The sequence below is a fragment of the Chaetodon trifascialis genome, chromosome 16 (genome assembly GCF_039877785.1).
Source record: "Chaetodon trifascialis isolate fChaTrf1 chromosome 16, fChaTrf1.hap1, whole genome shotgun sequence".
Lineage (NCBI taxonomy): Eukaryota > Metazoa > Chordata > Actinopteri > Chaetodontiformes > Chaetodontidae > Chaetodon > Chaetodon trifascialis.
The window spans coordinates 16,577,165-16,590,813 of NC_092071.1; the positions used below are offsets into that span (position 1 = coordinate 16,577,165).

A 13,649-nucleotide genomic window follows, 5' to 3' on the forward strand; every position below is an offset into this window, starting at 1 on the left:
GACATAATATTAGTAATAGCAGTGGTGCCAGAATGATTATCTATCAGTTTGCTTTTCCTCCAGCGCTCAGCCCTTGTCAGAAGTTGATATTATAAATTTAAAGGTTAATGGACGATGTGCTGATCAGGTCTCCAAAGTAAACTGTCTTGGTCTTCTGTTAGATTCCCACTTTAAATTTGAGAAACATGTTAGTGGTAAGAAAGGTTGCAAAAGCAAACGTACACTCATTTAAACTCCTTGAAGGCTGTTTACCGCTTTATGCTGCAAATCGTTTTATGCATTCCACAAACTTTTCACATTTCAGCTATTATGTAACTGTGTAAGTCACAAGCAGCTTCTACAACAATCAAGCCTCTTTATGATATATAACCATGCGATTAAAATTTTGCATAGGAAGCTGATAAAATGCCAGGACTGCCGTACTTGTGATCATGTCATTCAATTTGCTTCCTTAAGCTTAGTAATTAATAAACAAGGTGCTCAGTGACACGGTGGTAACTCACAGTTTTCTGGCTCAGTCACTGGGGGTGCATCTCTGAGGGGCTGCAAGGTGCCCTGTTGTAAATCCTCCTCCTCTGCCCAGGTGATCAGTATGAGTTGTATTGGTCAGAGTAGTAAAGTAGTTGTGGTGGTGCAATAGTAATAGTCACAGTAATACTATTGTTGGTGGTAGCAGCAGTACTCACAGTGGAAAGGTACGGTAATATTAAGAGTAGGCTGTTAACTTTAATATCATTATCAATCGCTTGATCAGATACATAATAAATACATCAAACACATCAGGTGAGATGAGGTAACTTCTCTTGCCAGTCATCAGGCCATCAGTTATCCACATCCACATCATTGTCACCACGTCAGATTTCCTCTCAGAGGGGAAGTGCATAAATCCTCATTGTCAAACTGAAAATGATTTCCCATCATGAATAATCAGCCGCCTTATTACTAACGATTTTCAACAGATAGACAGACCGCTTTTAAGTCTGTTGCAGAAGACAACACTATGAACTTTCCAGATCTTCAGTCAATTCAAGTCAATCAATAAATTCTTGAGACTGAATCTCATCGTTGTTCAGGTTTCTCGAACAAACACCAGAGGGCGACATAACGCCGCAGGTCTTGACGGTCTATCACTGGGCAAATTTCATATTCACAAATCATGACTCAGTGAAAACCAAATGAAGATTTGTGTACATAACTGACATTACACCCACACATTAGCCTATATTTTACAAAGCATTACAGTGCATTACATTAACAATGTCTTTGCTTACTTTAAACACATATCCATGGACTCTACGGTTTATTATGAGGCTCCATTTGTACCAAAATTCTGTCTGGATGGAACCTATTTTTTTCTTGTTTTATTTTTATCTGATACGTATAGGATGATATATGTTTCTAATATGATCAGTGTTATTGTTCATATTATTATTCTGTCATATGTCCGTATTGCTCTTATGGATTAATCTTCTCTGTTACCCGCCTCCTCTGACTCACTCCACGGTTAACTGTCCACTGTGGCTGTTTACGACAGCGACCAAAGAGCCTTGAAGGATAGAGCGCCAAACAGCTGCGACTCGGAGTAACATCATTTTTTAAAGCGCTTCAGTCTAAATTGACACTCACTTTCATTATGTATCTGTTGATTATATGATCGCTGAAATAACAAACAACTAACAACAAAAACAATGTCCACACTTTAAGGAACTCGTGTTCAATACAGTCCAATCGTTCAGCCCATATAACACGCGACGCCATCTTTGCTCCAAAGGCGTCATCCTACATAGTTTTCTAGAAGCGACCAATCTCACCCCTTCAAAGAGTCTTTACCATTACCCATGATCCCCCTGAAACGTATGACCTGTCTCTGGCCTTGGCGTGTGGCGCGGTGCAGCTAGTTGTCAGTGTGTGCTGGCTCTAACTCTTGGTTAGCAAACACAAGCTAGTGCTCCTGTCCGACTAGTCGGCTCGTAAACTGGGAACCGTGACGGCGGAGCTGAGCCACCATGCTGAAATGTAGAACTGTATGGAAAAAGCTTGCACCTCTTGCTAGAGCCTCATCAACTGTGTGCCGGCAGAATGTGAGGAGAGCAGGTAAGTGAATGGTAACTTATGTCTCCTGGTTAGCTGGCCTCAGTTCAAAAATTTGCAGTAGCGTGACATTATACACTGTCGACAGTTTGTCAAACATGACAGGGTAACTTCTGGTAGCTTAGTTTAAGTGTTCTGACCTTCGTTTGGCTGTTACAAAGCTAACGTCAACTGAGCTAATTGGCAGACGGTAAGCACAAGTGGATGACATTTCCATAACTAGCTAACTTAACCCACATTGTCCTCAAATGGTTGTAAGTTAGCTCTTGCCAGAAAGCAGCGCGAGTGAATGAAAATCTAACTGTCGCTCATGTCAGAGACGTGCTCGTGCTGGTCTGGTTATCACAGATGTTACACCGCGTTCTGTAACCAGACAAGATTCAGCCATGCTTACAAAGGCCGACCTTTTTTTTTTTTTTTTTTTATAACAGGGTTTTTTTTTCAGCCTCTTGTGACCCTGAATGTACTGTGGAGTTATTAGAGGAAAGTAGTTCAGGAGAGAGGTTGATTATAATGAGGATCCAAGCCTCAAAACCCAACCCAAATTGTGCGTGCGTGCTTTCTTTATCTTAACCTCAGTAACAAGCACAAGGATACTTGTGCAATAGGAGAAAAGTGTGTCAGTCCCTTCATTTTGCCCACTGTCAAGTCAGCGCTCATGCAGAGATGTAACGTTATCTTGTATGTCAACATGGCATGCTTACACTGAGATCTTGTAATGAGACGTGTTGTCATTGTCAACATCCACAGGTATGCTTTGCAAAGTAATCACACAGCCTGCAACATTTACAAAACACACTTACAACTTTCAGAAATGATGTGTGATTCTTTCTCAACAATCACTTGTCAGCTTGTATGCATATTTCACATTTTGATCAAGACAGCAACTCCACACCTTTAGCTGTCACATTCATGTGGAAATCACTTTCATAGGTTACAGCTTGGACGCCTGTTTAGGCAGCAGCTGTCATGGTTGAACTCTTGTTGTTTTTTCTCTCATATATTAACTGCAGACACCTTTCCACATCCTATAAAGTATAGAAAAGATGGTTAAACATAAATTCTCATGCTTGTTGGGGTCCTGGCTAATAGCAAAGGGAGATGTTATCGAATGAACAGTTAACATAATATGATGATATCAGTTAATTAAGCTATATTCCACAATACAGGAACAATATCAGTCTAAAAATATGACACATTTAATCAAAAGTCCAAGTTCAGTGTATTAGTCGTGTGTATAATACATGTTCTGGAGATGTACTGCAACTACCTTAGGATTACTTTTGTGAGCATTGTCAAGGTTTTTAGATTGACATTGATGCTATTTTGACTTATCTTAGATTTTATTGTGTGTCAAACTGTTTTCAGGGTTAACCAATGGCAGAATACCAGCACAAGCACCTGCAGCTCGCATGTCCACCAGGCCGACGGTACCAGGTGGCGAAAATAGCGTCTACTTCCTTCTGGTTGGCGCAGCCGTCCTCGGTGGTGGAGTATATGTGAGTTAGCTCAGTCTGTCGTAACATGCAGCACATGCATTGAAAATGATGAGTGATCAGTATTACATGGCTTGTTTGTTTGCTGGGTTTCGTCTGGCATTGGCAGAATCAGGGTTCTTTCATAGACTAATAGTTAAACTGGTTGCAAGTAAACGTAGAGCTTTCTTTGTTTTCCCAGGCATACCAAACTGTCAAAGGAGACACAAAAAGATATCAGGAGCGCATTGATGAAATCTCATCCAGACAACAGAAACCCACCACAGAAGAAGCCCCAGCCATCCAGTCAGAGCCTCCTGGTGAGTAATTGTGATAATAAAACTTCACTAACAAGTCCAAAGACATTCCAGTGTTAAGCTTTTTCATTTATGACCAATAAATATTTTATTTTTTATTTTTTTTAAAGTTGTGGAAGCCCCTGAGACAGAGGGTGATTGATTCCTCTCTCATACCTGAGCAAATAACATTTATTGATCCACTTCTATCAAAGACTAAATAGGTAGTAAAACTTAACCAATGACCAATGAGCTTGCACATATGCTGCAAACATGTAGTCTTGGTCTTAGTCTTTTTTTTACTTTTGAGGGACTCACAGACTGTTTTTTAAGTCATAGTTTAAGGTTATTTGGTGAAAGAGTAGGCTTTGAATCAGCTGACTCTGCAGTGCGAGGTTCAGCTTCCTCTTTATTGCCATGTAAGCAACAGATGTTGAGACTGCAAAACAGTGTTTAAAACTGTACTTGAATCAGCGGTGGATTGATTTAAATTACTTTTAACTCTGTTCTCTTTCGATGAGTAAATCACCTGAATGTCACATAGGGTTGGGCGGTAATCCGGTAATAAGGTATCCCGCGGTATCTAAAAATAGCAACGGTATCAGTTTCATTACCGTCATTAAAAAAATGCTACGCATATAGGTCTATAGGGATCTAACATAATTGTAGCATCGTCATAACAAAAATGAAGTCCACTCCGTTCAATGTATCTGGTTGAATTTTTACTTGAGGAAAAGGTGAGCAAAATTAAATGCTAAAAAAATGCACCTGAGCAGTTTTACAGATGTTTTATCTCGTACAAGCACACGGAGAAACTCCTCTGTTGAAAACACTTTTTCAGCCTTTTTTCTGCTTGCTATTGTTCTTAGCTCTCATAACAGGACGAAATGCAAATAAAACAGTAAAATAACACTTCGGGCTGCTCAGCAGAGTCCTCTGCGAGCACTCTCCTCCTTCATGAGACGTAGCGGTGAAACTAACTGCGTAGTTACGGCGGTCAATAGCTCAGCGACCCGCCCACATTCACCATAGAAACACCAATGACGATCCAGAAGGAAGTAACCCCAGAGATAGGTTATTGCATGAAGAGCGCTCCCTCCACTCTAGAAATCCCCTCCTTTTTTATGTAAACTTCGTGATTGATCTCAAACTAAAGTCATAGGAGGAGACATTAGCAGTGTTTTTTTGGGCTTGTATATAACTTTTGACCACAAAACAGCAAAGGTAAGACATACTTTATGATTTAGCGAAGTTTTTTTCTGGTACTCTTTGGCTGCTAGCTCGCCGAGTTTTCATCGCACAGTGTGGAGGCTGGGCTTTTGTGGTTTGCGTGAATTGGTGAAATCAGCAGATGCAGTGCCATTGATGTGCGCTGTTTTCGTGTTTGTCGTTAAATGCGCATATAATTTCGTGGGGTATGAATTATGTTTCGTTTGGGTGACAATGCTTGGTAGAGGCTTTTAACTGAGTTTCTCCCCGTCATTCTGATGTGCTACAAGTTAGGACTGGTGCTTCTTCGCGTGAGCATTGACCGTCTGAACTGTGCGCATGTCACGCTGCCATGCAAAGTGATTTTTAATTAGTCACGGTAATACCGTATACCCCGGGAAAATGTGGGGAAAGTTGACGGTATCAAAATTTGGATACCGCCCAACTCTAATGTCACATGACACGGAAGAAATTATGTTGAGTGTCTAAATGATAATTTCACATCTAATGTGTGATAATCCTGTTCATTTCTCTCTCAGCCGTTCCTCAGCCCAAACCTCAGGCAGCGCCTTCACCAGAGGAGCCAAGCCCTCCGGCCCCTGAAGCTGAAGTGGTGGCCCCCAGTGAAACGGCTGAACCGCCTGCAGGTTGTCTGCATTCTTCCCTCTACCCCCACATGCATGTGAAACACGTGGCTCCTGTGTAAATACTATGTTGACCCAAAAACTAATAGAAAAAAAGCATGCTAGATGCTGAATGACGTGTCCTATCACACTTCATACACATACTAAACTTTGAAGAGGAAATGGCGACACCAACTGGTAAAATCAGGTTAGTGCAGGAAAAGCAGGCTGTAAAGCACACCTGTCTTTTCACTCCTCTTTATGCCCCGCTCATAATTGTCCCACATCATGAATGTGTTAAAAATACAGTGTTTTGGTGATGACATGTTTTACACAAGAGGCCCCTGATCTTTTAAATGTGTATTGTCTCGTCTGTGTGACTGCATGAACTGTGACGTTGTCTTCTTCTTTCATAGTTTATTTTTCCTGTGTTTAGTAATGCATGCGTCACACTCTGTGTGTTCTTTTGGGTGACATCTTGTTTGTCTCCTCTAACCCTCTAAATGAACCCTTTACAGTTTCAGCATGTCATTGGAGACTCACACACTCGCCTCCATTCTGAACTGTAAATATGTCTGTTTTTGTGGGACACACTTGTTGGACTTCTCAGTATTTTCTACAAATATGTTGACTCCTGGTCTGCTTTTTGTCATGATTGTGGTATAAATCGGAACCCCTCCTGTCTGAATATGTTGTACTTTGTGAAACTTTATCCTGGGATAGTACTCAAAAGGTTTTTACTGTTACCTGTAATGTGATAATATTCTTAACCGGGAGCTGCCCTTTGAAGTGGATTCCACTTTTTACCCCAGACTTTTCTCACGCTGTGTTTCAAATCCAATTTAAACAGGCAGCTTCTGGTCGCTATTGTGTTAGCGTGCATGCTCTGCAGAATGTTCCCAGGGTAAAGCTGAGGAAATGCATGGATCCTGATGGTCACTAACCTCGCAGAGAGTTGAATCTTAACCCTTACTATGGATTGCCCTTAACAGCAGATGAGCCAGTGGTAGAAGCACCTCCGGAAGAGGCAGCAGAACCACCTGCTGCTCCTGTAGTTGAGGAGGAGGGTAAGATTTGAGCGGAGAAGATACTCTGATCTAATTAATTTACTCACTCTATTGGAAACCTTTTCCATCTGACCTTAGCTTGTGGAGTACCACAGCTCAGTTAAAGATGGACTTCACATATTAGCTATAGTGCAGATTTTATTGTGTAATTTTGTTACTATGCTAGAAGAACCATCACCCCCCGCTGAGCCATGCCCAGCCGAGCTCACAGAGCAGCCCCCTGCACCTGTTGTGGAGAGTGGTAAGCGCTCAGTCAGACCTGTGCATGGAACCAGTGGTGCACATTTACAACATCTGAGGGTTTATTTTGTCTTAACTGGTTCATGCTCCGGTTATACTAACAGAACCTACAGCAGCAGCAGAAAGCCCTGCAGCAGAGCCACCCGAGCCTCAGCCTGAAGGTGTGGCAGAGAGTGGTAAGACCACGGTTGGAGCGGGATATCGGGCAAACACAACACTGATGCTTTTCTTTCTCCCCACTTTGATAATGTTAATGTTAACTTCAAACACCTTTTTTTCCCCCCAGTTTATGTTTTTAACATTCTTTTCATTACAGCTTTTCTCCTACCCGTTCATGTCTTTTTCACATTGGGTTCTTGTAATGATAATGGTTAATTTCACTCACATGACAAATTTCTTTTTCCATTTACTCCTTTCAGGTGTGTTTGTATAAGTCATGGGTACTGATGAGCAGCCAAGATCATGCACTGACTGCGTCTCTCTCCTGCTTCTGCTTTTTGCATCTCTGTCTCTGTCTCTCTGTCATGCTTGCTCTTGCTCTCCCATGCAAACTCCAGGAGTGGACTCCACCCCTGCTTCTCTCAAGGTCCCCTCACACATCCCGTACCTCCTTATTGGTGGAGGTACCGCCTCTTTTGCTGCTGCCCGCTCTATTCGAGCCAGAGACCCCGGTGCCAGGGTCAGTCAGTTTCTTCAATAGAAGCCAAGCTCAGAATCAATTCATCATACCTCAGTTTATCTGTTAAATGTCTTTTCCCTCTTGTACTGTATCTGTGTGATGACACTGCCTGTCTTAATGCTTTTTAAAACTTCTGCTGCCAGGTATTGATAGTGACTGATGAGCCAGACCTTCCATATATGAGACCACCTCTTTCTAAGGAACTGTGGTTCTCTGATGACCCCAGTGTGACGGAAACACTGCGCTTCAAACAGTGGAATGGAAAGGAACGAAGGTGCGTTCATGTTTCTCGCATTGTGCTCTTGGTTTCTTTAACGTTATTGGATTCTTTGCTTGCTTTTCTATTCAGCTGGACATCACTGTTCATGTTAACCATCAACACCAACTGATACTGTATGAAGATTCGTCATTCCTTTGTCTGCCTTAGGTTTGACTTGCTGTCTTATTAATGTCAGAGATTCAACAGACTATGTATGAACACTGTGAGAAGCTAAAATGTTGAAGGATTTTAATGACTTTAATGAATTTCTTTGGCAGTATCTACTTCCAGCCAGCATCCTTCTACATCATGCCAGCTGAACTGGACACTGCGGGAAATGGGGGAGTGGGTGTTCTCACCGGCAAAAGGGTCAGTTTACATTTGTTATCCTTTAACAGTCAGACATTACAGTGTGCTGACTTCATGATTAAGTACAGTATTTGTTTGGATAAATGATTTATGCCAAAGTGAGCTTGTAAATTTACTTTTTGACCACATTGAATGAGTTTTATGACAACGAATTCACTAATTTAATCAATTTTAGGTGGTTTACATGGATGTGAGAGGCAACAAAGTGAAACTGGACGATGATACAGAGATTTCCTACGACAAGTGTTTGATTGCCACAGGTAAGCCACTTTGAAAACGCCTTTATAACCACATGTGGCTTAAACCTGGTGGAAGTTAATTGGAGCTGCTCTCTTCAGGTGGAGTACCAAGAAATCTGCAGGTCATTGAAAGAGCAGGAGAGGATGTGATGAAGAAGACGACTTTGTTCCGCAAGGTCAGTGTTTGGCCACAAGGGGGCGATGGTTTTATTTTAGTTTGGGAATATGTGGCAGGTGGCACAAAGCTCCAGTATTAGTAAAGGTATAATGTGAAAATTGATGAAAATGATAAATTAAATCATTCTAAAACTTAATGTCACATTTATATTTATGGGATATAAAGTAATTTCAGGTATGAAAACAGTAGGAAATGCAGATAGATTGCTGTTAGTGTTATTAAGGGGGCTACAGTGTCAAGCATTTATGATGATATTACATTTTAAATAGGTTTTCTTGCAATAAGAATCCGTCCAGTCCTGTCAAAGGAGCACGCACATTCATTTTAATGTGTTTAACGGAACTGTGATGTACCACTACCAAAATAAAACGAGTGAATGGGATGTAAATGTTGTTCTCCTTCACAGATCGATGACTTCAGATCATTGGATAAGGTCTCCAGAAACATCAAGTCCATCACAATCATTGGAGGCGGCTTCTTGGGCAGCGAGCTGGCCTGTGCCCTCGGCAGGAGATGTAAGACTAGTAATACTGATGCTGAGCAGAATTCATTTGTGCTGGATTTAATCTGTCACCAGGTCGTTCATCCTCGTTCTCTTTTCCCCAGCAAATGAGTCTGGCCTGGAGGTGATTCAGATGTATCCTGAGAAGGGCAACATGGGAAAAGTGCTGCCTGAGTATCTGAGCAACTGGACGACAGAGAAAGTCAAGAAAGGTTAATGTCCATTTAGTATTCCAGCATGTCTGAACTGTCCGATTGTCTGAGTTAAATTTTTATAGCGTCATTTCTTCTCTTATTGAATGCTCTACCTTTGGTTTTCTAGAGGGCGTGAAAATCATCACAGAAGCTTTGGTGAAATCTGTCACCTGCAAAGACGATAAGTTAGAAATCCAGCTGAAGGATGGCCGATTGGTAGGTGCAGGTTTTTCCGCAAGTTCAGTGTAATTCAAGAAATGCCTCATTAGTTACTGATTATCTTGTGCTGCACCCTGCAGGTGAAAACTGATCACATTGTTGCAGCCGTTGGCCTGGAGCCAAATGTGGAACTTGCTAAATCAGCAGGTCTGGAGGTGGACTCTGACTTTGGTGGCTATCGGGTCAATGCAGAGCTGCAAGCTAGATCCAATATTTGGGTGGTAAGTTAATGTTTATAAGGCAGTGAAAGTATTTCAATGACAACAGCCAACAAGATCATGAAGAGCTGTGCAGGAAAAATGGAAAAACACATCACTGTGCTCTGAATCCGTTGGTTAAAAATGTCATCCTTTCATCAGTATTGTGACAGCTAGGGCCTCCGCTACAGCACATATACTATGCCCACCTTTGTGAAAGTAGTGAATTTGGATATTAAGGAGCACTCTTACTGAATATAGTGAAATTCATCACAAGCTGTGGTAGCAGTTTTGCTGTTCATGTTAAACCCCACATGTCAATTTTAGCTATATTTTATCTCCTTTCAAAAGCTGACAGTCATAATAAGGGTATTATCTTGTGTTATACTACCCCCTACAGGCACGCTGAGGTTATGGTCCAGAAACAGTGCATCTCTGTAGACATGTAATCAAACTGTAATGTAGTCAGTAATAATAATAAATGTTATTTATGTAGCTAAAAACAGATTAGAAATTCTCATCCATGTGTCCTCAATCCCCTGTGTCTGGATTTAGGCAGGAGATGCTGCGTGTTTCTATGACATCAGACTGGGCCGCAGACGAGTGGAGCACCACGATCACGCTGTCGTGAGTGGAAGACTAGCGGGAGAGAACATGACGGGAGCCAACAAACCCTACTGGCATCAGTCTATGTTCTGGTGGGTACTGCAGTGCTTCCTATTTCCCTGCTAGTGATGTTATCTCAGGGGTCACGAATGCAAACCGTTTTGCAAATTAGCGCTGTGGCTACAAGCAATGAAACCAGCATGAAGAAGAAATGAAGGGAAAGATCTGAGAAAGTGAGACCCAGTCTGGATTGTTGATTGCACGGGTCCGTGTTCATTGAATACATTTAGAAAAGCGGGCGCTGGGGCAGAAAGTACAATTCTGCAAATGACTCAGATTTAATCCTTTTAGAAGTTAGATGAACATGCATGATTGCTTTGAAGTCTCGAATACCATTAAGTTGTGAAATATTTAAAATGCCTTTAGAGGACATTAGGATAGGAGTTTCCAGCAGAAGGCTGTGAGACATTTTTAAGCCCATCACAAATTTACTAACTCTGTTAAAAACATTACTCATATGATCACAGGGGGACTCTACTTTAATGCGGCAGTGTGTCCTGCAGTACACAGACAAAAGCTGTGACTGCATGCATTTAACAGCCTGGGAGAAAAGACACACTAGAACAACATGGATTCACTGTAATATCACAGGACCATTAGTCAGACCTTCATGGTTTATGCACCGGCACATGTAGTCAGATGATGTGTTGATATTCCTTTGAATGCCTGTGTAATGTGTCTGCAGAATCAGACTGTTGGTCAGCAGGTAGCAAAGATAAACTAAGATTTAAAGGTCATCAAATCTGTTTCATTGGTTGTTAAATACGGCATTTAAAACATACATGAGCTTGTATGTCTGTGGCTGCTGGTGTCGTGCATAAAGTCTCTTTATGAACAAGGTTTAGCAGGAATGATGCACAGTAACACTGAAAAGTCGCCAAGAGATGAACCATAGGTGTGGCTGCTTCTGGATGATGCTGCATTAAGTGTACAGGCTCTCTGGGCCGAGTGACCACAGCAGGTCGTTTGTCAAGATCAGCTGGCTGTGACATTACTTCAGGTCATCAGCCAGCTTGAAACTCATCAGGTGGCGGTGGGAGGGGGTTGTCACTGAGGTTGACAGCTAAATTTTTAACAAGTGCCCTCTCAGCCCTGTTTGTTTTCTGTGTATGTGTGTGTCTAGACTCGACTAGGAGCTGCGTGAGGTTCACAAACTTATACACAGTGTTTTGACAGTTCAGTTTTCAGATCTAGAAGCCGCTGTACTTCACCTTGGGGGGTGAACTCAACAGAAATCTACAGAGGATTTTGTTTATGCTTATAAAATATAGTCGGCACAAACAGACAGTGTATATAGCTACAGTGTCAAAACACATTGTCATTAGGTTGTAGCTCTGATAGAAATCAGTAGAGAGAGGATGAGGATGAGTTTTTTGTTTGTTTTTGTCTGTTTTTTTTGAGAGCTTTGAATCATATTGTTTGCTCGACATGTCTCCTGTGGTCTCTCACAGGAGCGACCTGGGGCCAGATGTAGGCTACGAGGCGATTGGGATTGTTGACAGCAGCCTACCAACAGTAGGAGTGTTTGCCAAAGCCACTGCCAAGGACACGCCTAAAGCTGCTACAGAGAAGTCAGGTAGGAGCATTCACTGAATACAAGCCAGAGTCCAATAAGCAAGGACGCTTCGTGAGGTGTAAACGAAGACAGAAGACAGTCATTTGCAAACAAACTGTGTTCACCGACATCAGTTTCACAAAGTGTTCCTGAGCCCATGTCTTAACATCCTTCATTCAATCATGTGTTCACAAAGTGGTGAACTTCGCTCCATCCTTGCTTGTGAGCAACTGAGCCTTTCCAGGATGCTCCTTTCACACCCAATCATGATAGTATCACCTGTTACCAATGAACCTGTTTACCTGTGGAATGTTCCAAACAGCTGTTTTTGGAGCATTCCACAACTTTCTTAGACTTTAGTTGCTCCTGTCCCAACTTGTTGGCCACATTAAATTCAGAATAACTTGTTTGGGATGGCGGCTGTAGTTGTAGCTGTGAATTAGAGGAGTAAAGAGTCACATTTTGTCTGACTTGCTAATAAATGTGTCACAGGAACTGGGATCCGCTCAGAAAGTGAAACAGAGGATACAGCCAGTAGCCCAGTGGCCTATTCATCGCCTGCTCCCACTGTGGACGGGCAAAGAGATGACTATGGAAAAGGAGTCATCTTTTACCTGAGAGACAAAGTGGTGGTGGGCATCATCCTGTGGAACGTGTTCAACAGGATGCCCATTGCAAGGAAGGTATGTCCCTCTGTATGCAGAGTGCCTCGTGTCATAGCTGGGATGAAACTGTAGATTTGGTTATTTTAAATTGTTTCCATCTGTTACTGTAGATTATCAAGGATGGAGAGGAGCACGCAGATCTGAATGAAGTGGCCAAGCTGTTCAACATCCACGAGGATTAAGATGGAGGAGGCTGCTGTTCATGTGTGGGAGGGGAGTGACGCTTCATGTTAAAACTGAACTTTGACATGGCCGCACTCTTGACGACACAGCTGATCATACACGCCAGCCTGGGGAGAATTCATGTACATGATGTCATGTCGCTGAAATATTTTCATATTTGGAATTTCTATCTGCACCCCGTTTGTTGTCATTGTCTCATCACCCAACTCGATGCTCATGTTTTTAAAGTCCTGGTCAAGATGTGATCGTCCCCGTCCGCTTTTCCCCACCAGGCTGAAAACGTTGAGCATGGATTATTGTTTTCCACTGTGTGATCAGAGCAGCTTGTCACGAGAGAAGCTGCAATAAAAGCTATTTTTAAATTGGAGTGATCCCATTATTCTCAGTTTTGCTCCCAGATAATAGCACTGATGACAGATGAGTTGACCTGCATTCTGAGCCGTGAGGGTTGTTAAAGTCCGTGTGGCTGAGCTCTTCTGTCCTGAGGCCTTTTAATCAATGTGTACTGTGGTTAATTCACTGGGGTCCTACATCTGAACTCTAGCAGTTGGACCTTTTAAATGAAGTGAAGGCACTTACTCTGCTTACTGTTCAAACGGGTACAAATGTGTGAAGCTGCACCTAACGAGCACCTTTTACAGTGTGCAGAAGTACGATCTTATTAAGTAGAGCCAATGTGCCCTCTGACAAAAACGGTAAAATGAAGCTTGGCCTACATATCTCATCTGGAAGTACAGATGTTC

General features: G+C 42.2%; 1 protein-coding gene across 3 annotated transcripts; it reads left to right on the top strand.

Moving 5' to 3' along the window:
* The first annotated feature begins 1,854 nt into the window (after positions 1 to 1,854).
* On the top strand, positions 1,855 to 13,273 carry aifm1 (apoptosis inducing factor mitochondrion associated 1). Of its 3 annotated transcripts, none has more exons than XM_070982726.1 (20): positions 1,861 to 2,094; positions 3,460 to 3,590; positions 3,769 to 3,886; positions 5,611 to 5,718; positions 6,687 to 6,761; positions 6,928 to 7,002; positions 7,106 to 7,177; positions 7,559 to 7,680; positions 7,824 to 7,954; positions 8,218 to 8,308; positions 8,484 to 8,568; positions 8,647 to 8,723; positions 9,132 to 9,240; positions 9,332 to 9,439; positions 9,549 to 9,637; positions 9,721 to 9,861; positions 10,393 to 10,535; positions 11,955 to 12,079; positions 12,551 to 12,741; positions 12,834 to 13,273. In XM_070982726.1, the coding sequence occupies exons 1-20, from the start codon at positions 2,007 to 2,009 to the stop codon at positions 12,903 to 12,905; spliced, it is 2,151 nt and encodes a 716-aa protein (XP_070838827.1). In that variant the 5' UTR covers positions 1,861 to 2,006; the 3' UTR covers positions 12,906 to 13,273. The 3 variants fall into 3 exon arrangements, with proteins under 3 accessions (XP_070838831.1, XP_070838827.1, XP_070838828.1); XM_070982727.1 differs by having other exon boundaries at positions 6,931 to 7,002; XM_070982730.1 differs by lacking the exons at positions 6,687 to 6,761; positions 6,928 to 7,002; positions 7,106 to 7,177 and having other exon boundaries at positions 1,855 to 2,094.
* Positions 13,274 to 13,649: the final 376 nt, after the last annotated feature.